Source organism: Zonotrichia albicollis, chromosome 1 (assembly GCF_047830755.1).
Source record: "Zonotrichia albicollis isolate bZonAlb1 chromosome 1, bZonAlb1.hap1, whole genome shotgun sequence".
Lineage (NCBI taxonomy): Eukaryota > Metazoa > Chordata > Aves > Passeriformes > Passerellidae > Zonotrichia > Zonotrichia albicollis.
In genome coordinates this window covers 14,633,544-14,661,292 of record NC_133819.1, presented here as the reverse complement: position 1 = coordinate 14,661,292, position 27,749 = coordinate 14,633,544, and the positions used below count along the sequence as shown (strand labels likewise).

The window sequence follows — 27,749 nt, the reverse complement described above, 5'->3', positions numbered from 1 at the left end:
CTTCTCATATTTTGAGGTATAAAAAATAGACTACATCATCTGAAGTTTTCTGCAGTGTTCAAATCACAGGAACATCCTTGAACACAGCTGGACCAATTCTATCCTATGCTCATTCCTGGCAGGCTTACTTTAGAAGGACAGACTCGTATTTCACTTTACAGTAGTTCAGCCTTCACACAGAACATAAAAACCAACAGCTGAACTCAACAGTGGAGATTTTTTATTTGCCACAGTACTGTAACATCATCAATTTCTCTTTTGAGCTAAACCTAATTTTTCAGCTGGTGACTGGCAGAACAGCCTGAAAAACTTACCAGTGCAAAAGTCTGTCTATTCTTGGATTCCTCCCCAAGTATCCCTTTTTGGCCACCACTATGCACATTAATTTAAAGCCAGATATCTAATACTGGGAAAACATAAACATATCTAAAACCCCTACCTTGGTACTGCATCCACAGAGGATGAAGCTGGAACCTTGGGCACCTGACAATTTGTTGCTGCAGCCAGCTTTAAGGCAGATGATGGAACAGCACTTAAAGTCCTAGGTATATGCCGTGCATTGAGCGTGGTGATAGAGTTTACAGTGGCAACTGAGGAGGGTACAGTTAATCGAATGTTGTTCCCAATCAGAACCTGAGTTGTTGCAGAATTGGCAGCAGTTACTTGGTGACTCAGTGCACTGTGGGAACTTGAAGTCTGCGTTATATTTGAAGGCTGTAACAAGGCTGAACCTGCTGTTGACGATGAACTTGTATGGACAAGTGCTGTAGGTGTAGTACTACTGAGGTGTAAGCCCTTGTACACTCCTGCAACAGAAAAAAAATATCGGTAAGGTCATTTTTCAGAAAACACCCAACTCCAAACAGACATGTCTTCACTGCAAAAATCAACATGCAATCAAATTCTGTCAAACAGTTGCATACCTGAGGCCTGAAGAATGCCATTCACCCCAATTCCAAGCACCACATCATCCTTCATTTTGAATCCCATCAGCTGTTCTGATGTAACCAAAGCTGAAGCAGCAAATTGAGCACTAACAGAATCCAGTGTCTTGGAAACAAAACCCTAAAAAGAAAAATGGTGGCAAATGTATGTGATTGACGATTCTAAACTGTCAGTACTCTCCCCATTTTAAAGCTACACAAAACCTAGTCAAACAAACATCAATACACCAATAAACCAGAACTGTGGACCAGTCATTCTCTCAGATCAAATCATCAGCATTTGGCAAAGCTGGCTAAAGTCTCAACTGTGATTTTTTCCTATTACCATGCACTTTCAGCTCTGTTAAAACAACCACGATGATATTCCCACAACTATCCAAAACACTAAGAAGCTGATTTCCAAAGTTCTGTGTAACACTGCTTCACAGATCAACCTGTTTTCATGAAACTCCAAACTCAATTCAGGAACTTGGAGGTTCAGATTGCAAACAACTTCTGAACCTTTTCATGTGTACATCACCACTGTAATCTCCCTACCTATTTACGAGTATTAGACACTTTCACAGCTGTATGGAGGACATATGTATGAGTTAGCTTTAATTAACTAAAATTCTGCTCTGAAAATCCCCCAATGACAAGAGGATGATGACATGGCTGGAGATTTCTGCAATTCATATTTCTAAGGCTTTGAAAATCTCATTAATTGACTGATCCATCTTTTTTTTTTTTGTTAAGAGGGAGCAGAGGCAATGCCTGCCACACTCACCTGCAGTGTCCCTTCTAAACACTTTACAGAATGGCTATGATGTAGATTCAGGCGAAAGCCACTTTCCTGTTGGTTAGTTTCAAGGTTCTATGGCAACAGTTGACAATTAGAGATGAACCCTGGTGGGAAACAATGAGGGATAAATCATAGCACAGACAAATCCCTCACCTGTGATGTGTTGGCAGAGGAATTACTATTTGCTTGCTGTTGATGAATTTGTGCAAGCTGCTGTTTCTGCATTAGTGCCAGTTGCTGTTGATGTTGCTGGTATTGTTCGGCTGTAAATGCTGAACAAAATATAAAACGAGAAAATACTGTATCAAAATATGTAGGAGTTGTGTATATAAATACATCTACTTTACAAACCTAAACCCCCACCCCCAAAAACTACCACAACAAGTTCCTAAGAGCCTTAATGCACCTTTATGTCAAAAAGGCTGACATCTTCCTAGAAATTTTTGTCCAAACAGCCTCTCTTTTTGTTTGTTTAGTATATAGGCTTTAACTGAGTTTAGCTCATGATACTAAAAAGGGAGAGGGAGAAAGGAAACAAAATGCAAACAGCTCCACCAAAAACTCTTTAAGAAGAGATTAGAAAGAATGATTAGGTAGAAATGGCACCACTGTTTTCACCTTGTGAAACTACAGTATCAGCATTATTAGTGACATAGGTTTATATGCCAAACTTGGCAACTATGCCCCTCACTGACAGCATTCTGAAGGCAGCAAGGGCCTACAACTAAGATTTATGTTTCAATTGAAAACATCAAGTTGGGCATGCCAACAACTGGGCAGGCTACTGCTGTACAGTACCTTTTTTGTTTGTAGCTGCACATGTACAAGTAACTCCATCAATACCAAATTTCACAAAACTATATCCTTTTCTCTAAAATCTTTGAAAGGTGACTCAGTGCATCACAAGTCAGGCAGAATTTTATCCATTTAACCCACAGGTATAAAACTGACAAAGCATAATTCGTACAGATTGACAAGGGATGACTATGGTGCAGCAGAATCATTGCTTGCACTGCAGTTAGTCATTTTTTGTTTTAGTTTACTTTTCCTAAACAAAATGAAGTCTCAATTTTCAATTTACAAACCGAATCAAGGTTAGAGTTTGAATGCCCCTGCAAAAGATACAGTTTTCAGATTTTCCTTCAATTTTATATTCAGATTGTTCCCAAACATGTGCTGTAAATAGTACTCATACTTCAAGAATGCACTGGAAGTCAAGTTTTTGGAGAAGTTCACTACAGCTTGGCAACAAATTACTATCACACTTAAGTCCTGTTCAAAAACTGAAATTTTTAAGAATCTTTTGGTAATCTACTCCTTCAGGCTTGCTTGCCTGAAGAAAACATATTTATATAAAAACCATAATAATGTCCTGCTTCTGGACACAACAGGATTCTGAAGAACAATTATACCTCATGTATAAACTTCAATAACGAGTCATATAAATGGCTGCAATATTTGGAAACATCAGAGCACACACTGCTGAGCATGCATTTTCCTGGTGTATTTTTCTCTTTTTCTGGTGTTCAAATATTGTTCAAACTACTTCTAGTAAGTACTAGAAACTGCACTGAAATTATGACCAGCAGTTTCCTACTTGGACACTTGAAGCTATAAAATTTTACTCAGCTGTTACATTCACGTTACCTTTTCTCATAAGTAACATCTTTGAGCAAGTAAGGATGTAGCACTTATTTATACTGCCACAAGCAACAAATTACTTACAATTACTTCTACAGTTCAGTAACATTTCAATATTTTAAAATTATTCCTAGGAGAATATCTTAAAAGTAGCAACCTCACTCATAAATGTCCGTAAAAAAAACCAAAAAAACCCAAACCAAACAAATTAAATTTACAAGTCCTTTAGATTCTTTTTTAAGCTGCCATCCAACATAAATTAGAGCAAGAAAGCTTTAGCACACAAAGATTACCAGGCAGAAAGCTGAGCAGCAGTAACAGAGGGAGGAAAATGGATATACTGTTCTGGTACTGAGAGATATATATTGTTTTTTGAAACCCTAAAATTTAGAATCAGCATACATTTAGCCAACATAGTGCCAGTGACACTGCAGGTTCCTTTTATTTACTTATGGTAGGATTTATCAGGGTGTCTTGTGCAGGGACAGGAGTTGGACTTGATGATACGGATTGGGTCCCTTCCAACTCAGTAGATTCTATGAACCAAGGTACTTTATTCTGTGGTATTTATATGTAAATATATTGCTTAGGGATAGATTGCTTAAGTGATGTAAACAAAGACAACCCACAGAATGACAAAGAAGAAAAGGGCAAAAAAGGATATGCTGTACCACCTTCTTGAACTATGATTAAAACTTCCACCATCATAATCACCTTACTTGTGCCTATTTAAGTGCAATTAGTAGCTCATTTCAGTTTTCAGTCCTAGGCATACTTAAGATTCTAGCTATAAAACAGAGCTGAGATAAACACCTGTGTTGGTTTAACCACCTGCAAAGTACTGCTTTCTTTTGCAACAGCAGCAAATGAAACTTATGGAGATGAGCTGTGTTTGTTCAGGAAAGACTATGCTAAGTAATAGCTGGAAGCACTCTATTTTTTCCAGAAGTGACATTCTGAAAAGCTCTTATTTTTGAAATTGTACACCATTTATTTTCTTTTTAACAGCCTGGGACTCTTAGAGCTGTATGCATCTCACCCCTTTGGAAAGTTGTACAGGAAACAAGTGACAGAAGAACTCTACTACCACCATCATCCTCATCTATATTCCAACTGCTCCTCCTCCATTTAAAAACAGTACCTAGAAAATACACTCAAGAACAACTAATTTCAGGTTTTTCAATCTAGGTTAAACACTCAGCAAGGCTTTTGCTGCTTCCCTTATCAAAAACAAAACTCTAACAGATATTTCAAAGTATTATTTACAACAATATCAGGGGTTTATGATGAAATTCACCATCAGTTGCATCCAAAAGGCAATACTGCTCAGAAAGGGCTGCTGCAATCTACAGCCTCCTAAAATAATCTGATTGATATTCTTTTTTTGATATTCCTTTTCCATTCCACAGACAGAGAGGCTAATGTACCAGAACAGGTTATAGATTGCTATTGCATAAGCCAGGTCTTCCCTCTTCATGCTAAACACTACACTGAAGGTTTTAATGAGAACATTGCTACCACTCTGAACTATCCAAATCATAATTTCTTCTGAAGACCTGCAAACTAGGATGGCATGACTTTATTCCTCTTCTGTTAAAGGCCATCATGTATTTTGTTTACACTACCACCGGGTTTCTTCCCCTCCTGCTCTCAGACTACAGCCCACACTACATTTCAGTTGAAAAAATAAACACACTGATTGTGAGATATAAGTTGCCTCTGAAAATGTAAAAATCCATTTGTATGTACTTTACATGAAAGTACTTTCACCTATTTAACCTCACATATTCATTTCCTGTGGCACCCCAGTGTGACTGGAATTGGGGAAATCACATGTGCTCAGCTCAGCAAAGTCACAGGTGTACTGACTGCACCTCTACATCTGCAGGTACAAGCCTGAGCTTCTCAAAAAACAAGTCTAAGTTCAGCTGTCTTTTTTTTAAAGAATCAATTCAAACAGAATGTGTTGCTGCACAAAACCATGCTATTAATGTGTTATGCAGCTTGCAGAGAATACTTTCTGCTTGCCTGAAATGTAGCATTGATGCAATTGGATGAGTGCCAAACTCAGCATCTTGCTAACATCAGTTCATCTAAAAAAAACCCCAGTGAGTATCCCTAAAAAGCTTCTTCCAAAATCTTTATTCTCTCTTGTCATTTTTGTTATAAAAAAAGAGAAGGGTTTTCAGCTGTCTCTTTTCATGTGTGTCAAAAGAAAAATGGCACATGTAGAAGAAGAAGGAAAAATTAATGTCAAATGTCTTTTTGTCATACAGTGTTCTTTATCTGCCTGGAAAAAAAATGAGCAGGCAAGCAGCAAGCCCAGACCTTTTCTGAACACTTAAATCAGTAACCATATTTCTGGTAACTCAGGAGAGTACTGATACACTACACAGAGTTACAGATTCCTGACGTTACTGGAGACCTTCAAGGCTTTAAATAACATTAGCAAAGCAGCAGAAAGCCACATAACAGGTTGAAGTTTAAAAAGGGGATAAAACAAAACAAGGTTTATAGATGGCATATGAGATCTTAAGACAGGCTCTTGCTTCAGCAGCCCCAAACAAGGATGCAGTGCTTACAGGCACTTCTCAAACAGCATGCTCCAACCTCAGTGGTCATGGTTCCATCACACATGAATGACTATTTAATAGTGCAGGATTTACCTATTTAAACAGTGATGAAGCACCCAGTTTCATCCAATACACAGTGATGGGTAAAGGCGGAAATCTCAACCATCACTACTAATAAACAATAAATAAAGAATTTAACCATTTCATAATCTCTCAACTGTCTTTCACAGCCAACAGCTGTATCTTGTCACAAAACATACATAATTTCCAAGACACTTTCAGTAATTTATGCAAGTCACTTGACTCTTAAGCTAACCTAGTCCAACTCTTTTTCTAACCTTAAACATGAGGAACCTTTAAGCACAACTCTGCCTGAAGTTATTCACATCTCAAGATGGTTACCAGAAGATGAGCAACTCTACCAAGAGACACAGCTATACAAATGCTTGTTTGTTTGCAGCACACTATATCAAGTGGTAACATCTCAGTTGAGACAACCTTCAGATTTGAAGTCAGTACATGATGTTATGCTGTTATCCTCTTCATTAAACAGCTTGGGACAGCACACACACAAATATTCTGCAACTGCATTGGTGCTGTACTTTGGCAGCAAGGAAATGTTTTTGGGCTTACAGATCAGAAAAGGAATGGAAGGAAGAAAAAACTTCAGGAGTTTTCAGCTCTGAGCATAAGGAATGAAACCCTGTACATTACTGATACTGACTGACAGGATAAATGACTCAGTATCTCCTCAGTGACAGTTACAAATCCTGTTTTATTACAAACTGAGCTATTTCACACTGCACTATGAATGTGTTTTTCTATAATCACTTCTGTGAGTATCTGTACTCCTTGGGATAATGACATATCTATTTTTTGCTTGAACTAAGCCACTGAATATCACTTTCAAATTGCACGATTCTGTTTACATATCAACCAAATTCTATGGGATGGTGATACTCAGCAGCTATTGCTTTTCAGAGCACAGAGTAACAGTGATACTGTCAATGGACTTTCCAAAGATCCATAGTTTGCAGCAGTTTTACACTGCAATATAAATATTCTAACAGTGCTCACTGATTGTACCACAGCATTTAACATGTCCTAGCCTTACAATGCTGTAGCTTCCACGCAGCTTCTCTGAAAGCTCAAGTTCTTCCCAGAAGTGGCCAAAGCCAGTGACAAGTGAGTGTCTGTGGGGGGCTGGCTGTGCCATCTGTATCAACAGATGGGCCTTTGTACAATCCACAGCCACAGCTTCTGCTCCCGACTACTGCTGCAAGTCTTACTGGGAGGTCACTCACTTGTTACTTTGCTTCCCTCAAGAAGGAAAATACAGACTCTTCTCAAGTTGACAACAATAACCAGTTTCCTAAAAACACCAGGGAGCATACCCCAGAAAGCAGAAAATCCATGTGTAACCTCCTGGTCCCTCTACTGGCATTCTTTTCCATTTCTGGAATGGAAGATGCTCACTAGATTTGCCAGGCAAATTGAACAAGCTTTGAGGAGTAAACACAATGACCTAGCTAGGTTCTGTGTCTTCTCTAATAAAGTTTCAAAAAATTTTAAAACAGACTCAAACAGCATAATTAAAACTTTTGACAAGTGTTTCAGTCCTGCTAAACATCTTAAGAATTAGATACTTAAATTACAGTAGTTTAAAAGCTGTTTCATAACAAGTTAAGTATCTGTTCTTAAGAGCAGAAATTACATTTCAGTGGAAAAACTGGAACATTATGACTACATTAGGTTCAAAGAACTTCTCTAATCCCTTTATAGAATACTAGGTTCCGTGATCCTTCGAGTGGAGGTGAAAACCATTAAAAAGGCAGTTTTCATCAGAACAAAGTTCACTTAACTAAAGCTTCCAAACTTTTTCAGAAATTCAATAAACTAGAGAACTGGTAAAGTGTGTGGAAAGATGATATATCATGTTACAATGTCTCCTTAAGGGAAATACATACAGCAGGGATGTGATGCTCTCAGAAGACACCAGTTAGTGGTTACTAATGCCAAAGTGCATGCAAAGCAAACATCAATCACAAAGCTAAGTAATCCAGAACATCACATTTTTAAATCTCTGTCTTATGAGAGACGTTATCTGGCTTACACTGCCTGGTTAAAGATTTTCTACTGCATAGCAAATTCTCACCAGTGAATTCAGAAGACTGGAGAGACTTAGAGCCATCAGTGTGATTTAGTATTTGATGCACCAGGCTCAAAGATGTTTCACTTTCTGAAAAGAAGTTCAAGATGGGTTTTACTTAAACATGGCATTATTGCACACTATGAGTACATGAATCATTATGCCCTTGATTAATACTACAACAGCTTTTGATTTCAGCCCAACAGAACTGAAGTGTGAAACTCCTAACATCAGAACTGGAGAAATTATAAACTAGATATAATGTCTATGTATGCACTCCTTACTTGGTAGCAGAAGACAGACAGAAAATAATTAATAAGGATTTTTTACTAGCATTGAATGAAAGCTAGAAACCTTCCTATGCACTCCTATTTGTCTGCTCATTGTCCTTAAAATGAGTTTCCACCAAAATGTCACATGCTAGTTAGGGTACACACAGTTTACTGCAGTTACAAATGTGATCATCCTTGCATGGGATGCAAAGTGTAACAGCTCCACAAGCCCAGAGATCTTCAACTTTGGAGCAAAGTTTTACTCCAACTGAATTGAATGAGAAGATCTAGTAAGACTACAAAGTCTTGAAGCATATGGAAGTGGTTCAGGTGTTTTTAAAAAGTATCAACTCTTCCTCATCCGCAGTCACATTTCCCAGACTAAAGAAGCTTTTTAATATTTACTCCTTCAAACTAAGTTTAGGATGGGCTATAAATTGAGGCCATTGCTTTTCAACTAGGATCTCAACAGCTCAGTCACAGATGGGCCAAGACTATTAAATTCCAAAGATAATTGGAAGTGGCCATTACAAATTTCAGTATTCCTCATTGCCAAGTTTATCCTGTAATGTGAAAGAAGCATTTCAAAAAGGGGAAAGTAGTGACACAGAGCACTACTGAGAATACTAGAGATGCCAGGGTTAAATAAAAACATCTAAACACAGCCAGTGATGGCATGAAAGCCATGGACAAGTCCTTCCTACAAGGAACTGCCACAAGGACTGAGAAGCTTCCTCCTGTTTCTTTCTGGGAAAAGCCTATCTAAAACCTGGCATCAGGTATAACACCTTAATGACAACATGAAAAACAGTATAAAATCAGATTGGTTCAGGTGAGAAGGGATCTTAAAGAGCATCCAGCTCCAAACCCCCTGCCATGGGGAAGGACACCTTCCCCTAGAGCAGGTTCAAAGCTCCATCCAACCTGGCCTTGAACGCTTCCAGGGAAGATGGGGCTTCCACAACTTCTCTGGGCAACCTGTTCCAGTGCCTCACCATCCTCACAGTAAAGCATTTCTTCCTAAGAATTTCTTCTAATCTAAACCCACTCTCTTTCAGTTTTAATCAATTCCCCCTTGCCCTGTCACTACATGCTCTTGTAAGAAGTCCTCTCCATCATTCCTGTGGGCTCCTTTCAGATACTGGAAGGTCCCAGCTAGGTCACCCCAAAGCTTTCTGTTCTCTTCTTCAGGCTGAACAAGTACAGATCCATCAGCCAACATGACATATTTGGGAAATGGAAGCACAGCTCACTACCCTGCTAGATCCCCAAGCATGCAAAACTGCTTTTAAAAAGCAGATTAGGAAGTCCAAAAAAAGCATGCAAGTTTACTGGGGAAAATGTTATTTCTATGGAATTCCCACAGCAGAATTTGCATCAAATCACCTAAATGTCTATTTTACAAGAAAATGCAAGGCATTTGACTGCATTCTGGACACCCACAGCTTTTCATATATAGTATGTATATTTCATATATACAATCCCAAACACAAAACCTAACAGTTTTCAGTAGTAAGGCTTCTTCTCAAAGAGTGACTTCTCAACTCAGTTGAGCAGCTCCAGTCAACTGCCAGCCTCTCAGCCCTGCCAGCTTTCAGACCCTGCTTTCAAAGTGAACCAGCTTCTGGGTGAAGGAGGCAGAAAGGAACAGAATGCAAGACTGCTCCCTGCTCCCAGTGCTCCAGGATTTCACTAGTGGCAGGTATCTCTGCTCTGCCTCCTAAACACAAGGCTGAAATGGAATGATACAAGTGTGCAGCTTTCAGTGTCTCTAACTTTATGTTTATGAAAAATGTGAATGCAGCATATTTAATAGAAAGTCCCCAGCAGAGAGCAGTTTCTCAAGTGATGGAGGTCAAAGACTGCTATTTGCCTGGCAGAACCAAATCAATCACCAGGGACACAAACACTTCAGCTCAATACTCATACCTACTGTACACTCCATCTCTGAGGATTATGACTGAGAAACCTGACACTGCCAGCAATACAGGCTCCTTTACTGAAGTAATTCTGCTGCTAAACAAGTTAATTATCCACAAAAATAATGCTTTAAATGTTCTTGCTTCCTTTTTAGTGGTGTTCTGAATAACATCTGCTAAGACCTTTTAATCACCTCTTCTCACAAGAGAGCAAAGGATACTTTTTCATAAGTAAGATCAGAAGGAACCACCCTCCACACAAGTGATGCTACTTGGCCACTTGCTCCTGCTGCCCAAGTCAAGCCTTCAGCAGACCACAAGTGTTCAGGCAACCTGTAAGGGATTTCAAGACACCCCTTCTCAGTTTATACACAAAATCTCAATGCAGCAACTTCCACAAATCTTTAATACTGAGTACTCTGAAAGCCAGAATCAGAATAAATTACATTTCTTCAGGATCAAAGGCACTTCAAAATATTTACAAAATGCCCAGCTCTGGGGAAACCTCTCTCTGATTTTCAGGATGAAAATCAAGGCTCCCTGTAACCAGAGAATGGTATGGTACAGCACAGCTTTTGTAACATATCCTCTCACTAACAGAAGACCTGAGATACCATCTCAACCTCATGGCCCTGCTGGCCACTTATAACAGACCCAAGGAAGGTATTTTCCATGTCTGCATCACGCACAGCAGAAAAAGCTCAAGACTTTCTTAGTAAGGAAACAAAAACCACTCATGTCATGGCACATAATAAACATGGCAACATGACCACCTCTGTTGGTCCCTACAGAATCCCAGGATGAACATCTTAAAAGTAACTAATACAGTTTGACCACAACTTACAGTAGCAGTGAAAGGATAATATGACTTAAAAATACAGATGTATTAATAGGTGTTTTCTGACAAAAGACCAATTGCCACCTCAAAAACCTAAAAGGCAAAGAGAAACAAAACTAAAACATCCACACCCACAAACTCCCAGCTTCAAAACCAACTAAGAAAAAGCAACAGGGAAACCCTACAGGGTTGTTCAGCTGCAACAGTAACCACTACAAAAACGTCAGCAGGGCTGTTAGGTACCTGAGGTTCTTTACAGGACTGGCTACAGAAAGAACAATCACAGAACTCAGCAGCTGCAGCCCCCTGACAGGCAGCTCTGAAGAAGTCAGACTCAGACCTGAGACATTTGAACATGCCTGTGATCTGTACAGACAATGTACCTCACAGCATCCTTTTAGAAAACAGAAAAACAAACCACTAAAACCACACTGGTACCAAGATGAAGCAAATTGTGCTCCTTACAAACATTTACACCTGAACAAGCACAAATGAATGTATTATACCAGGTACGTACACTAGCATGTATTTCTTTCCCACAGGCTTCAATATGCAATCACACAATTAAAACCTTCTCTGGGATTCATCAATATAAATAATTCCATTTAATTCCTAAATGATGTAGATAAATATCCTTACCATCTATTTCATGGAAAAAACACTCTAAAAGGATGTGTGCGTGTTTATTTCTACAGACACACACAGACATGAACTTTAAACTCCATCAGCTGATTTTTCAAGTCTACATGACTTCCAAATGTAAAGCACTGTCCATGAATACTTTGCAGTGTATTTACAGTCTGTCCAACACACATTATTTTTGTTTTCCCTCTCCTCATCTGGCTACCATTTATCACAGTTCAGCCTGACCACCAGGCAGAGAATGCCCTGACTTCTGGACTTGTTTTACTGATTCAAGCCAGTGAAAGAACAGAATTTAAACACCAAAAGCCACACTAAGATCCCAAACCATAAGAACCATCAGTTTTAGCCCTGATACATTTCCAGCAAGAAGAATCATGAAAGAAGAAAGGAGCATGGGGGCAAGGACCTACTTCTAGCACAGCATGGAAAGGAGGCATGAAATAAACCAGCAAACAACTGCTGCTCACTAACTCCACAAATGCAAGGAGAAAGAATTTTCAAGAAAAAGCCTCAAAACATGATACAGGAGGGAAAGTATATAATATAGTGGTATACAGAAGATTAAAGTTATCTGATAACCAGTGCAACAGTCTTAAAAGCAAATCACCAAAACAACCCACAACTTACTTAGTTTATTAGGTATATGCATCTCTGCTCACCACACTCCTACATTATCCAGGTTTTCTGATTGATTTCCAAAGCCATAATTTAATATGGCAAGGAAAATATGATTCTAGATACTCCTTACAAAACCATGGTGAACTTCTAAGATTGTTTTATATAAAAAAATGACGTCACTTTACCCTTCTATAAAAAGATGACATTTACAGTAACTCATGAATTTTGATGAGTTGCAAAGTTCCATTCTAACCACGTAAATACCCCTCTTCCAGTGAGAAGAAGCAAGAGTGATGCTATCCAATAGTGTTCCAATTAAAAACCACTAACACATCACATTTTTTCAGAGTCAGATCCTCAAATCTGTAATTATGTTCTATAAGATATAATCTGCCACTTGCTGACAAGATGTAGAGGTGATTAGTCCAGGAGTTTTGCTAAGCATAAGCAGATGTAGCAGTGAGGGTGGGCTAGATACTTCTTGGCTGGGAAATGGCATTAAAGTTCATTTAAGTTCAAGTAAGAATTCATAGCATGCTGGGACTCTAAATGCAAACATTTTACCTAAACATTTCCCATCACGGCCAGAAAAAATTTGGTACATAATATTTACATTAACATTGTACTAGAAAAAATTTGGTGCATAGTATTTATATTAACATTTCAATTCATGTATTTTTAATTTCAAAAAATCCAAATATTCAGTGAACTTAAACCCTACACAATACTGTTGTTTCAACTTTTATGTTTCAACAATTGTAATTACATACCATTGTAGCATTTGTATAAATCTCAGATGCAGTACACTACTGTTAGCAAAAGATGCAAATAAATTCAACGTAGCAAAAAGAGTCACACTTAAAGATAGGCTGTAACCATCAAAATAGACCACAATGTAAAATATGGACAACCTAATGATATTCTGGATTTTCTGATGTAAGTTTAAAACTTCTAGAAGCAAGTTTGTTAAAACAGACATACCAATATGTGCTGAACCACTGCTACTTTTACTTTGTATAGAGGTACTGCATGTCTGGGTCCCGGGTTGTGCTGTGCCTGTTCGATTTAAACCCCTGTATAATTTCCTACAGGAGAGTTCATCATTGTCACTGTCATGTAGGGATGGTGTCCGAGGCCTAAAATGCCGCCATCTACATGATTTGATATTGACTAGTATCTGACTGAGGTCTTTTGAGAAAGATTTGTCCGAGGTATTTGTTTCTGAGGTATTGGCAAATTGACTGATTGAAGAGTGTTGGGATGAGGAAAAGCTTTCCAAATCCAGGTGATGAAATGCACTATCGTAGTCCGAATGCGCTCTGTCCAGTAGCACCCTGAAACCGAACAAAGCACAATTAAACTGCGGCAAGGAAACACCAAGGAAGTCATTGGTTTGACACGTGTGCTTGTGGATGATTAAAGGGTAAAAGCTAGAATAAAGTATTCTAGAACAAGCCCACACACACATACACACTCCCCTGACACAATGCATGACCACCTATTATTTCACAGTAAGTATTTAGGTATTTATTTAGGTATATTCTAGCTTCTGAAGAAGAGCTGAAGTACAACATCACATTTTTATTAAGGACATTTCAACAAGACAGAACTAAAATAAAAAGACCTAGAGAGTAACACTGCTTAAATAAAAAGTGATTAATATGTGTCATAATGTAACCTCATTTCCAAAGCCTTACTCTCATATTTACTAACCATACCTACAACCATCCCAAAACAGTAGGGATGTTACACATTAACATCAAAATCCCCTTGGAAATCACCCAGTAAGAGCCATCAGATCTCATTCCAACTTTGCTGATTGGCCAAGCTGGCTTACTAATAATATGTGGAGAGGTGCTAAGCATAAATTTGAAGTGCAAATCACATGCTTACTTTTAATAAAAATTTAATACAAATGCACTATTTTCTTAAAGACATCACATACTTACACACTCAACCATTTATAAATTGTTTTCAGTAAAGTTTGTTAAAAGCAAAATGCCTGAAATAGGTAATTATTTGGTATTTTTCACAATGTTTGAAATTTAACAGTTATTATAATTTCTAAGCATCTCTCTCAAAATAATCCAATACTGTCTAAACTCTGCAAAGCATTTTTTGCAAAATACAGTTTTTGTTATCTTGAAATGCTACTATTTGAGGATAGCTATGCAAACAATTTAAAAACAAATCAATCACAACTGAAGATATACACGCATTTTCATGCCAAAAATGGGATGAAAGCAACAGAAAATCCCAAGAACTATTTATAAAACATTACTAAAATAGCTTCCACTAGTGCAAAACAAAAATTGAGAGATTAGCAAGCTAATCTCTCTGTGATGTCTCTAATTGTTATTTTTTGGGGTTTTTTTAGACTTTTTCTTCTTTGCATCTTAACTGATTTAATTTTCTTTTTAAAATCAGCAACAACTACACAGCACTTACCTTCCACCACGGCCAACCCGTCTCCGTGCAAACCCAATACACCTCTGGGGGACAGTGAGGGTGGTTAAGCAGTATCTGTAACGCACATCTCCTAATCTTCCCTCCTTGGGGCTACTCCACGGCCAGTTGCCAGGTTGGTCTAAATGAGGCTTAAAAGAATTTTAAACAATTAAACACAAGATTTTTTCACACAGTGACACTCTGTCTTGCAATGCACAAGGAAATTCTACTTACAGCATAGTACTGACAGCCTGCTTTCCTACGGAAGGCGAAAGGACCATCGGGATCATTTTCTTCCTCAGCCTCCGAAGAACCAGACAAAACCTTTGGAGAGAGGATGAGGTGAGAGTGGTGTATGAGGACAGATATTAGAAAATTGCTGAGTTTTACTTCTGCTCTTTCCCAAAGAGCAGCACAAAACACTAGACGTCCTACCTGGGAAAGAGGTTCATCATCTGAGCTAGGAAAATCATACTGATTCAGATCTTTAGCATTAAAGACTGGCAGTGCAGCAGGACTTGTCTGTTGAGGAGCAGCAGCGGACGAAGGTAAGACTTTTGGCTTCTTCTCATACTTTCTTTTGGGTCTAATAACATCAGGTTTATCTTGCTGCAAGGAAAATGAAAGCAGTGTAAAATTACACACAGAAGAAAATTATATTAAAACAGGAGTTTACTAAACTCCTGTGTAAGCAAGCTAATGACATGAACTCATCTCTCTACCACGTTCCCAATAAAACATGCAGTCATTTCAGAGTGTCTGAATTTCATTTCCAGTAACTGAAACACTGAACGGACAACGTGGAATCAAGCACTGTTTGCTCAATCTGTGGTAGGTAACTCACTAGCAGTTATGGTAACAGTACTACTTTGGAGGAGACCAAAATATGTATCATGATCTCTATGGGGCACCTTTTTTATTCCCTAGTATTTTTAATTGGTAGCCATTTATGTGGCGTCAGGGTATTACTAAGTACTAAGCAATGCTCTGAAGGCAAAAAACTTCTCAAAAATTTTCAAAGACTTCTCAAAGATACTTATAAGATTGCAAAAATCTCTAAAAATTAAACACATTTGCCCATACTATGCAGAGTCAAATTCAAGAGTATTTCCCAAGTTTCCAAGCTGTGAGACACTGCACTGATCCAAAATCACTGATAAGCAAGTACACACCAGCAATCACAAGGACAATGCTTTACTACCAGTGGAAGAATTCACTGATTAAAGCCACCTTGTGAAATTCAGAACAGCCTCTGAATATTCTTTAGTTACAAGTTGCCTTGGTTTAAAATTCAAATTATACCTCAGCCTTTATCCTGTGTCACCTGACCTATTTAACATGCTCAGCTGTTCGCACTGTAGCTATGGTTTGTATGACACAAAATTAAAGCCTGCAGGGAGAAAAGTACTTGTCAGCCGTCTAAATCAAATAAGATTATTTGATACTTTACTTAAATATTAAACCAAAGATATACAGCAGGGGGAGAATTATCAACAGATCATATTTCAGAACAAAACAAACCCTAACCCTCTGTATTAAATTAACTATATAGCTTAGAACAATACATGGTATTCACATCATTAGTTCTATCTTCATACAATGCCTAATTATAATAAATACAGTTTTGTTCAAGACATCCCAGCTTTATGGACAGTAGTATGTTTCCATCTTCATGAATAAGAACACAATTGCATGTGTCCTTTCATCTGTAGTTTGTCTGTACTTCCTTTATTTCTATGTTGAGGAATGCTGGTAATGTGTTATCCCTAAAACTTCAACAGAACAAAGCCATTTTATTTCACTTGCAGCTTTGCTTCCCTATTGCCAGTTCCAAAAAGCTTCCTCCCTCCTCCAATCCAAAAATGGTGCATTTTGTACACTTTACAGCACAAACAGTAACTCTGTTATTGACATGACTTACTTTGACTTTATATTCTTTCAGTTCCATAGCTTCTTGGTGTTTGTAAGAACTGCTGTTAGTCACAGGAATAATGGGAATAGCATAGGTGGGTTTCAGCGGCTGCCGCTGTGCCATGACTTCAGACATGATCTCTCCACTGTAGTCACCCAAATTATACCTGAAATCAGAATAAATTTTATTTGTTGGAGTACAATATCCATCTGGTAAAAAATTGAGAAAACCAAATTAATACTTGCAACTTGGTGTAAAAGGAATGTCCAGTATATCAGCAATAAGTGCAAAAAGTATTATTCCAGAGAAGGAGATGAATAACACAGCAAATTCACTGCAGTGAATAATGCTGACAGATAAAAAAAGGACAACTACTCTGTAAAGCATCTCCAAAAGGTAATTCTGTAAAGAAAAGGAGAGGGTTACCCACCCCTTTCCTTGGGGACTGGTACCATGTAAAGAATTTATCACTCAAGAAGTTTCAACAGTGAAACAGAACGCCTTATTCATGAATCCTCCTTTTGTGTTACAGAGTACTTTCAATAAGCAGATCCATGAAACATTACATTTCAAGTCTTGTGAGAAATGCTGAGTTGAAATACAGTTCTCTACTCCAAGGGAAGGATTTGAGTCTTTGCTCTATTCAATAGCTTATTTCCTTTAAAAAGCAACTGGAAAAATCCTCCTGATTTCTCTCTGCTCTGTTTCTGCTGAAAATGCTCAGGGCTTAAAAGAAGTGCCCTGGCAGAGCCAATTTACCTTGTCTCCCTAAAAACCCAGACTAAGAAGTCACTTCTTCAGTTTTAAGGTACTCACTTGAAACACTTGCTTTCAAGCATGGACACTCAGAATCTGAGTAGACTTCTCTAGCCTAAGTATCAACCTAAAGGACAACTCCACACTACAACTGCGATCCTCCGTCAACTGGGAAAGCGACACTTGGCAGAGCATTTGGCCCACCACAGAGACAATCAATAGGATGGCAAAAGAAGCACTAGCTGGAGATGACTCTCACATTTAATGCTGCATGAAATGCCTGTTTTCCTCAAGAGGATACTAGATCAAGCTTTTTTCGCAAAGAACAGAGATCATTAAATCGAAGAAGAATGGTATTGATTGAAACTGGCCTTAAAATAGCTGGGATTTCCATAATCTACATACTTAATACACAATTTCAAATGATTTTGAAACTATGATCTCTCTTCTGGTATAATATACAGAGTAGATACCTAAGTTTGAAAGTATCTACGCATATAATAAAACAATGTAGCTTAATATGATAATACCCCTCTCTTTAATAAGCAACTTCCTAATGTTTTATTTTTTCTCCACAGGCAAACATGAATACGCTATCCTGTAAATGTGAAACAGAGTCTGAACTTATTTTGAAAATCTCCCACTGTTCAAATATTCAAATACACCCAAATATAAAGTAGTTTCCAAAGCTTTCTGCAGCAAATTTTCAATTAACATTACCTCTTTTCCATAATTTCCAGTGTTAAATGCAGCAACTCTCTCTTGCTTTTTTCCCTCCTTTTTATCATCTCCAGGATGGTGACTGCACGACTCAGATCTCGACGCAGCTTCAGCATCTTCTCATAAGAAGCTTCATCATTTTTCCGATTCTGCAGATACACAAAACATGTGTTTCCCCACATCATTCAAGTTAAATAATCTGAATTAAAGTAAGTTATAAATATTTAGGTATATTAAAGAAGTCACATGCTAAACCAAGGAGAAGCACGTGCAGGTTATCAATGATACACAGCCTGCTACCACCCTAAGTATTTAACAGTAAATTTAGTGAAAAAGTGAATATAAACTTTCATTCAATAGTGCAACTAAAGCCATTTTATGTTTTTTGCCCTAGCAAATTAAAAACAGAACATTCAATTTTTTATTATGTTGTAAATCTTTTATTGAAATAAGCAACTTCTGGAAAGAGGGAGAATGAAAATAAAGAAAAGCTGAGGGAGGTACTGATACACATACTTTTCGTGTCTGCATCTTTTCCGTTCGTCTTCTAAAAGCAACGTAAGGGTCATTTGTGCTGGAGCCATCTCGTTTTTCCTGCTTCACAGCTGGAATAAGTGAAGGACCTCGACAATTTTTCCTCTTTTTAATCCAGTACTCGTATACTTCTCTGATCAATTCGTCATCTTCCTTCAGCAACAGCTTGGCCTCTTGCAGGCTGACTGGCTAAATGTAAAACCCAGCATGTCACTTTGACACAGTAATACATAGAGCGTGTATTTCAAATTCTTTATTCAAAGTACCGTTGTACCTGCTGACCGCTGCCCTTTTCTAGTCTGTCTATCATCTCCTCAAATTGCAAAGGAGAGATGTCCATTCTTTTCTTCAACTTATTCACAAAGATCTCATCTTCCGAATCCATGTCATAATCTGGCTGCTCAGCATCCAAACTAAAAGCTAAATGATACAATAAAAGTTAAAGTTAGTTTTACTACAAAAATGAATTGTTCTAATAGTGCCCACAGCACACACTTCTCAAGAGAAAACCAAAATTATTTGTTTGAATGTTGTAATAATGTTACTTCCACATGGATGTAAGCATTGAGGTTTTTTCCTTGGAAAAAAACTACCCTGTTAAAAATTAGGCATAAAAGTTCACATCAACTTGTTATAGTTTTGTTAACCAATGAAAACTTATTAGTGGTCAAACCAACTAACAGCTTACTGCCTCACTGCTTCAGTAAGACATTTTTAGATTCATTAAAATCTTCAATGCTGCCAAGCATTCTGGAGTTTTATGTACTGTACAATCAGCAGTTGAGATTTCAGCCCAAACACACATCAAAGGCACTCCTAGCAAAGCATGTGCAGCCTGTATTACAATGATCTTAACATATCCTCACCAGTGATTTTGGTGATGTAGATGAGTCAGACTACACTAGCCCAGCATGATCTACCCTAGGTGGCAAAGTATCTCCAAATACAAGTAATGCCTTGCAGAATGCCAACAACTGTTTGCAATGGTATCCTACCAAAATGCATCACTGCACTTGAAACGCGACTCCCTAGTTCCCATGCCTCATTCAAATTTGTGTACTCATGGCTGGTAAGAGACACAAACTTCTTTCCAACTGCACATGTGAAAACACATATCCACTTTTAATAAACAAATAGGTAGAATACAGTGCAGCTTAAAATTGACAATTCCAGCTATTAGAACAGATAGCTAAGGAAAATAAGAATGAAAAGTACAATCTTAATATCAGCATGGAAGACTGCTAGTAGGAAGAAAGAACTTTTTTACAATGAGGGTGGTGAAACACTAGAAAGGTTGCCTGAAAACTGGTGGATGCCCATACCTGGAAGCATTCACAGTTAGGCCAGCTCTGAGCAACTTGATCAAGTTGAACTCCCCTCATGGCAGGGAGTTTGGACCTAGGTGACCTTTAAAGGTCCCTTCCAAGCCACACTACTGTACAATTCAAATATTTTAAGCCATTACTGAGGCTTGGAATGACATACAAGTCTAGCACTTAACCCAAGTTAATGTTTACATAGCACAGATACTACTTTTCCAATTCTGTTTATTACACCATACAACAGATTTCTGCAACAGACTGTATTTTTCATATTTTTTTTCCAAAGGTATCTGAAGGAATGTGGTGCTCACATGAAGGGTCATATCCATAGCAAATAGCTGCTATCTTCCAACAAAAACAAGACCACAACAAATTTGCAAGTCATCAGTGAAAGCAAACCCCATCTGCTTTCAGATGTAGAATACTTGCACCAGGCATAGGCAAATACTTCTACTGCTATTGTCATTTCTGGTTGGCTCCCCAATCCACTCTACAGCCATTTTATCCTGGTGATGCTTCAGGAACAGGTATTCTGTTTCTTAGGTATGCATTATGTATTTTCCTCTTTAAGATGATTTGTGTCTGCACTTGCTAACTAATCTAAATTTCCCTCCAAACTGTTACTACTGAACAAGAATTAAACACACTTCTTTATCAACTAGAATTTTTTCAACATCTTGAAAAATAAATTCTCAGAACTCAGTCTTGATGGGAGCTCAGACATTTATGAATAATGTCTTAACTACTAGCAAAATAAATTCTCACAGAATCACAACGTTGGAAGAGACCTTCAAGACCGAGTCCAACCCAAGCCCTAACACCTCAACTAAACATGGCACCAGTACCACAGCCAATCTTTTTTTGAACACGTCCAGGGGTGGTGACTCCACCACCTCCCTGGGCAGACAATTCTACTACTTTATCACTTGTTCTGTAAAAAACTTTTTTCTAATATCCAACCTATATTTCCCTTGGCACAGCTTAAGACTGTATCCTCTCCTTCTGTCAGCTGCTGCCCAGAGAGAGCAGACCCCATGCAAATTTCAATAAATGAATGACTTTACTTACGCTGTATGTGAATCAGCTGCTTTGGCATTTTAAATTCTCCAGGATATATAGACTCATAGTATGCAATATTACTTTCTGCTTCTGGAACCGGTATAACCATGTTATCCCTCTTCTCTCCATAGACTTGTTGTGCTGAGATGGCCCGCTGCAAATGATGTTCCTGTAAAACAAAAGTGAAAGGAAAACCTGAGGAAACATTTCCAGAACTCAGCCTCGCTCAAGTTGAAGGAAGTGCATTTCTCTGCAAACGCTCTCTCTGCACAGCCCTGAGCTGAAGAGCGGACGCTGCCCGGGCCGGAGTTCCCCGGCAGGTGGCGCTGTCGCCCCGCACACCCCTCCCGCCCCGCAGCTTCCCAACTGCCCCGGGCCGGCGCTCCGGCACACCGAGCCACGCGAACCCGCGCTTCAGAGAGACGCTTAAGGCTGTTAGACATACAGAGTATAACAAGTATAACATAACGCTTAATACGATTAGACATACAGAGTATAACAAGTAGTTGCAGACAGACATTGACTCCAGTACTATTCTGTAGTTGCCTTGGCCATTTATTGCCAGTATGTCAGAAAACCACAGAGGAGGCTTTGCCATCATTGCCAATAAACAGCAACGATTTCTACCCAGTGAATGACTCCTGAAGATGTTCTCATTTATTGCAATGCTTCCCATTATCCTCCCTTTCCTTTTCCTAATCCATCAAAAAACAGTAAAAATGGAATCCATTCTCCCTATAGTTCTGTCAAGACAATGAGTACTATCAGCAGGGTTCATACTAACAGAAACCACACAGATGTGTGCATGTCTTTAAGTGGCTTACCAACAATACAACAAGGTAGTTTTTCCTTATTAGCAGTGCTGGTTTCCTTAAGTTTCCATTCTGTTCCTCCCCAGGTGCTCAGTAAACCAGTGCTACAACACTTATGCCAACACATCTCTCAGCGAGATGCTGAGAAATACTCGAAACACTGAAATACTCAAAAGCAGGAACTGCAGCAAAAGGGCAGCAGTGATAGTTGGTTTCAACATTGAATGTATGATGTTTATCCATATGATCTTACTGTATCTTTGGCTGTCTGACTTCAATTTAAGTACTTCGGTACATGAAGGGCAAACTAAGATCTTCTGTCTAAACTTCAGAAAAAGATAAATAATCAAGAAGATTATAAAAATAGGTTTTATTGTAAACTGCAAGGCTGACACAGTCTGAAATTCAACTGTGTTCTAACATGTAATTCTGCTAAAAGAATTCACAGGAATTGAGCCTATCTTCACACAAGCTGCAGACATTATTCCACATCTGTCCCCTGGATAAAAAGCTTCTTCATGGAAAGAGACTAATCATGAGAACAAGGCACAGCAGAGCTGCAAGCAGAACTCACTGCACTGCTTCTGACCTGCAGCATTTGCTAAGACCAGACACACGTATCATCTAGGAGGTGTGGCAGCATTCCCTCCTGGCTGTGGACAAACTAGCTTATTTTCTACCTTTTACTGAATTACTGCTGTCAGACACCTCAATATTTTGTAAACTGTAACAATGCTTCAGGATTACACAGCTACAACCTGTTGCCTAACAGCGAACTAAGCTTTATCTTCATATAGGCAGCAGGATTCTGCATCAAATAGATAATAGCCAATGTTCCTTTAGTTAAGCAAATGCTTACTGGTTTTATATTAATGGTTCATGGTATATTTACCCCAGCTTGTGTTCATAACACCAAAAAACTGCTTTATTTCAGAGAAGAAAAGGATGTCATACACTAAATTCAGATTCGAATTTCTCTGATCCACTTCTGACATGGACACAACTTGTAAGTACCAGTAGCCTATAGTTCTGTACTAACAGGTTGAAGTTACCTGTATTTAAAGAAATCTTAACAGTATTCTTTAAAACAAAAGCACAAATCATGGTTTTGCCTTTCATCCCAATTACAAAAACAATCAGTATGTGAGCAGAGAGTCTTTGCAGTGCCACATATTACAGAAAGCAACTGGATGAAATTTTCCCCACTGAAAAAAGTTAACTTGCTTGTTAATTGTTCATATGAATTCTCCTCAAAAGACACTCCACTAAACAGAAGGAACTAGGAGAGGGCAACTTCTCCTTACACTTCCATGCATTTAAATTTTCACTTATTTGAACAAACCCACAAGACTTTGCCCCCAACTTCAGTAACTCAGCTGGTGGCTCAGCACATCTCTCACTCCTGGTAACTGAGGTGGGTTGAGTGCTGGCCCAACACTAGGGCACTCACTACCATTATTTACTCATTTTCTGCTGTGAGATAAGAATTAGGAGATGGGCAAAAGCAAGCTCAAAACTTTGTATAAAGAGTATAAAGAAAACTTAATTAACAAAACTAAAAGAATAATAAGAATCAGGATAAACCTTCAGAACACTTCTGCCCCCAAGTCTTCCTTCCTTTACCACTGACAACAAAGATTCAAGATCTGGTATTTTCAGTCAGTTTACCACTTCTAAAATAATCTTTCTTTAGTTCACTTAGGGAGAGGAGTCTCTCCTGCCATGCCATGGAGACTTTTACACAACAAACAGTTCTCTCATGGTTTTAATTTTCATGAATAGCAGCCACCCAGAGACCCACAATTGTGAAGTTCCTCCCACTGTTTGGTAGAATTCCCATCACTACTACCATGGGTCATCTCAGCTTATGGGCTTCAACTTTAAGGATGAGCTATTCTATTATAGAAACAGAAGTCCTCTTCTATTATTTCTGGTAACAGAGGTTTTCAACAAAGGTGACACTAGCTCAGTTGGGTAGAGCAGCGTGCTGGCAGTGCCAAGGTTGTGGGATCCATCCCCATATGGACCATTCACTGAAGAGCTGGACTCAGTGATCCTTGTGGGTCCCTTCCAGCTCAGAATATTCTGTGATTCTATCCCTGGGGCAAGGTTTCTCATCTCTCTCATTTCTCTATGTTCAAGCTTCTCATTGGATCACAGCTACTTCAGCATCTGCTTGCTTCAACACTGATGTCTCTAACCATGGCTGTGGTTAGAATGCCACATCCCTCCAGGGCATTCCAGGAGTCACAGGGAAAAAGAAAAAGAGTCTGATGTATCGACTCTTTATATCTTTACCATAGCCTTACAAGAGAATTTCAGACTAAGGCATCTCCTCATTGTCTTCCCATATGGGATGTGACTCTTCCTCTACTGGCCTCAGTGTCTCCACGTTGTTTTCTTTACATGTCTTCACCCTTTCCGTTTCTCTCACTTGCGAGAGGGCTGATGTCTGCAAGTTCCATCCATGCACTGACAGAGCTGGTATCTTGCCTGGGCCTGTGCACAGCCACACGATCTCTGCTGGGCAGCGGGCTGCAGGGCTCTTTTGTGGTCCTGCTGTGCTCAGCTCCAGCCGTGGGGCTGCTCTGCACAGGCTGCAGGGCCCTCTGCTCCCAGCCAGGGGCTTTCCTGGGGCACGGGCAGCACGGCCTGGCCATCCTGAGCAGGGCTGGCCTGGTTAGAGCTCAGCAGCAGCAGAATCTCAGCTGAGCCATGCTGCATTACCGAGCTGAGTCAGCACCCAGTTACCTGCTCAAAGGCCAAGAAGCAGGAGAATTTCTCCTGGTTCGTTCATTTTTAAGTGTGATTTCACAGAGGCACGTTCAGCTTTCTTAAGTGGTTTAAAACTAGCCAGCTGACTGGTTTTGTTGAGTTTGGAGGAAGCTGTTAGCAGTCCTCACAGAGAATCACTTCTGTAACCAATGGATTTTCTCTTTAACTAAAAATCAAACCATGCTAAACCATGGCGGTAATACATATAAATCAGGTACAATTGTTTACTTCAAAAGCAGTAATTTTTAACAAGAAAGGATGCTAAATATCTACTATTAACTAACACACTACAGCTTACAGTTTTTATTCTTCATTCTCCACTGTGATTGCACAGCTGATTACTCCCACCAAGATGAAACACCTCATTCATTTGAATCCATAGGTTTCCATTTGAAAATACAGTGGTTTCATTAATTTGTCAGAATGATTTTGAATTCAAATCCTAATCAAACATTCTGGTTGCTCTTCATGTTACAGGAAGATTTGTATGTAGATACTGTAGTCCCAGTCACTCCTGAAAACATCAGCTGGCATTTAAAGACAGATCACCTAGGAAATTCATCAATGTTTTCATTTTGTCCATCTATTTCTAGATACAGTTTTCCAGGTAGATTTATTTCTACTACACAGCTGCTTCCATTCACTGCATAACAAAGCAGTATCAAAAAGTCTTTTACACCACTATCCATTAGGTCCTGTGCCCTGCCACAAAACAAAGTTCAACTGGGTTAAGTGGGGTTTGTTCTTGAAAATCTCTTATTAGGTGTCCATAGAGATTAGTATCTTCCAGGTCATCACCAGGGCCAAACAATTTACATTATCCATATTCCTCCAGGAACTCTGGGTAAGGTAACTTGTTTGTAACCCTCTAGTTTCCACCTTTTCAAAAGTCTGTTGACTGTTATGAGGTTTTGGGTTGGAATTTTTGAGGGATTTTATGGGTTTTTTGTTTGTTTGTTTTAAAGCATGGTTTAGTGCCTTTTCTCTCTCCTCAGAGATCATCTGCCCCTCTGGAGTTCTCAAATAGCTGTAAAATTATTCCAGACTGTTTCTTTAAATTCCTGGCATGAATGCTGGATGGGCTAGTCAAGCTCAAAGACTCTAATTTGTCACATTAGAATAAAACTTATCTAACAGCCAGCACCACAAGGTTCAGTCTTGTGTCCCTTGCTGTCACTCTCCATACTACCACAGTCTTATGTCAGACTGAATCTATGATGACAGCTATGGGAACCAATTCCACAAAAAGCCATCACTGTCCTGTTATTTCCCCTGAAAACAATTAGAAACAATTAGTCATCTGAAAAACTGGCTCCCAGAACTGCCAGGATGTGTGTATGCAAAGCAGTGGGGAAATGCAGAAGAGAGAAAGATGATCCCCTTTGGCAGCAGTTCCCCATTACACTGGCTTAACTCCTTCACTAAATTTAAAAAGTCTTTTTAAAATGAAAACCAAAGACAAAAGCCCCCCCACTAAGATTCAGGAAACTGTTCAACCATCTCAAGTATCAAGTACAATCAAGAAAAACTTCTTACTACAAACATCCACAGAATATTCTCATCTTATTCCACACCCTCATTGCTAGATGGATCTCACCTTGTTTCAAGATATACCTTTCATGTGAATACAAATTGTTCATATATCATTTGTTCCTATTAACAAGTTTCCACTTTCAATGTAGTCACATTTCTTTCTTAGTGTACCCTTCTGATTGAAAGGACACTGAAATACCTGCATTTGTTTTACAAAAACACTCAGCCTGAACTGCTTAACACCACAGCAGGCTGCTTCAAAATTTCTTCCCTTTCTATCCCAGCTTGCTTCCCTCAGATCTTTCACACATACCATTCACAACATGTACTTATTGAAGGGAGTTTATTCTCCCTGAAACAGCTTTGCACTCTTACATTTCACTATTTTCAACCTATTAGCTGTGCTTATATCCAGACAACCTTTCATTTTCAGTTGCTTTCTCTGCCTGACATAGAATGTTATTGGAATTACAATTTTAGGAGTGCAGAAATGCTAATTTGATCCAGTAATTTCAGAACAATGGTACTGTTCTTCAGACTTCATTCCTTTTACTTTTTACTAATGCTCAGCCAAATTTGTGTTATAAGTTAGAGTTGATACAAGAAAACTCTAAAAATCTGCTCACTTTTCCAAGCACCCAAGTCAGTTTTCCATCAGGTTAGCATCCTGTACTGGCTCACCATGTGTTCTGATAATCCCAACAAAAGAGGGATGCAGTGGGAGCACTGGGCTCAGAGACAGAGGGTGTCACAGAGGGTGTACTGGGGAAGGCACAGCTCCATCACTCCTTGTACCACTCAGGCAGAAACACGAAGCAAGGGGCAGGCACTGACCTCCTCTCTGGTGGCAGCTGACAGGACCTCAGAACAGCTAGAAGCTGTGTCAAGAGAGGCTCAGCCTGGATATCAGAAAAAAGTTCTTCAGCCAGAACAAGCTCCTCAGGGAAGTTGTCAGGCTGGTTCTGTGACCAAGTTCAAGAAGTGTTTGGACAACACTCTTGGGCACATGGAGTGACTGCTGGGCTTGTACAGTGCAGGGTCAGGGACCCCTAGTGGGTCCCTTCCAACTCTGGCTATTCCATTTTTCTAAGAATTGCACCTTGTTCTCCACACTAAATTCCTGTCCAGAAAATTATCTGGACAGTTAAAACACCAATACATACCAGATTACACTGCTAATTGTTTAAATAACCAAAAGATTGATAACCACTTTCCTCCCTTAGTTTCCTCTAATTGAGTCTACAGGAAAAGCCCACCAAAACAGAAACTCTTCTTCTGACTATGTAGAATGCAACAAAGGATGATGCAATTTCATAAGCAAAATTATGCATTGCCACTAATTGTCATTCTGTGGTCTTCCTTCCTAGCAATTTTAGGCCAGCAAGTTTATCCCTTGTATCCACTCTTACTGCACACATGCTCCAAAACATCAAAGAGTGAAAGGACAATCTAAAGCAAGCTGACAGCAACAAAGGCACGAGGGAAATCAAAGCAGAGC

General features: G+C 39.0%; 1 protein-coding gene across 5 annotated transcripts in view; it reads right to left on the bottom strand.

The window, feature by feature from the left end:
- EPC1 (enhancer of polycomb homolog 1) overlaps positions 1-27,749 on the bottom strand; it is a 64,302-nt gene that overhangs the window by 1,836 nt on the left and 34,717 nt on the right. For 2 of the 5 annotated variants that reach the window (XM_005480371.4, XM_074528713.1), the window contains 13 exons: positions 21,141-21,300; positions 19,025-19,170; positions 18,733-18,939; positions 18,217-18,365; positions 16,750-16,906; positions 15,264-15,437; positions 15,063-15,152; positions 14,829-14,977; positions 13,362-13,714; positions 1,879-1,997; positions 1,711-1,797; positions 924-1,065; positions 440-806 (listed from right to left, as the gene is read on the bottom strand). In XM_005480371.4, coding sequence (XP_005480428.1) covers positions 440-806; positions 924-1,065; positions 1,711-1,797; positions 1,879-1,997; positions 13,362-13,714; positions 14,829-14,977; positions 15,063-15,152; positions 15,264-15,437; positions 16,750-16,906; positions 18,217-18,365; positions 18,733-18,939; positions 19,025-19,170; positions 21,141-21,240 — 2,240 coding nt within the window. In that variant the 5' untranslated portion in view covers positions 21,241-21,300. Of the gene's footprint in view, positions 1-439; positions 807-923; positions 1,066-1,710; positions 1,830-1,878; positions 1,998-8,094; positions 8,179-13,361; positions 13,715-14,828; positions 14,978-15,062; positions 15,153-15,263; positions 15,438-16,749; positions 16,907-18,216; positions 18,366-18,732; positions 18,940-19,024; positions 19,171-21,140; positions 21,301-27,749 lie in introns of those variants that run through there. The other 3 variants (XM_074528999.1, XM_074528784.1, XM_074528924.1) reach the window with 3 other exon arrangements.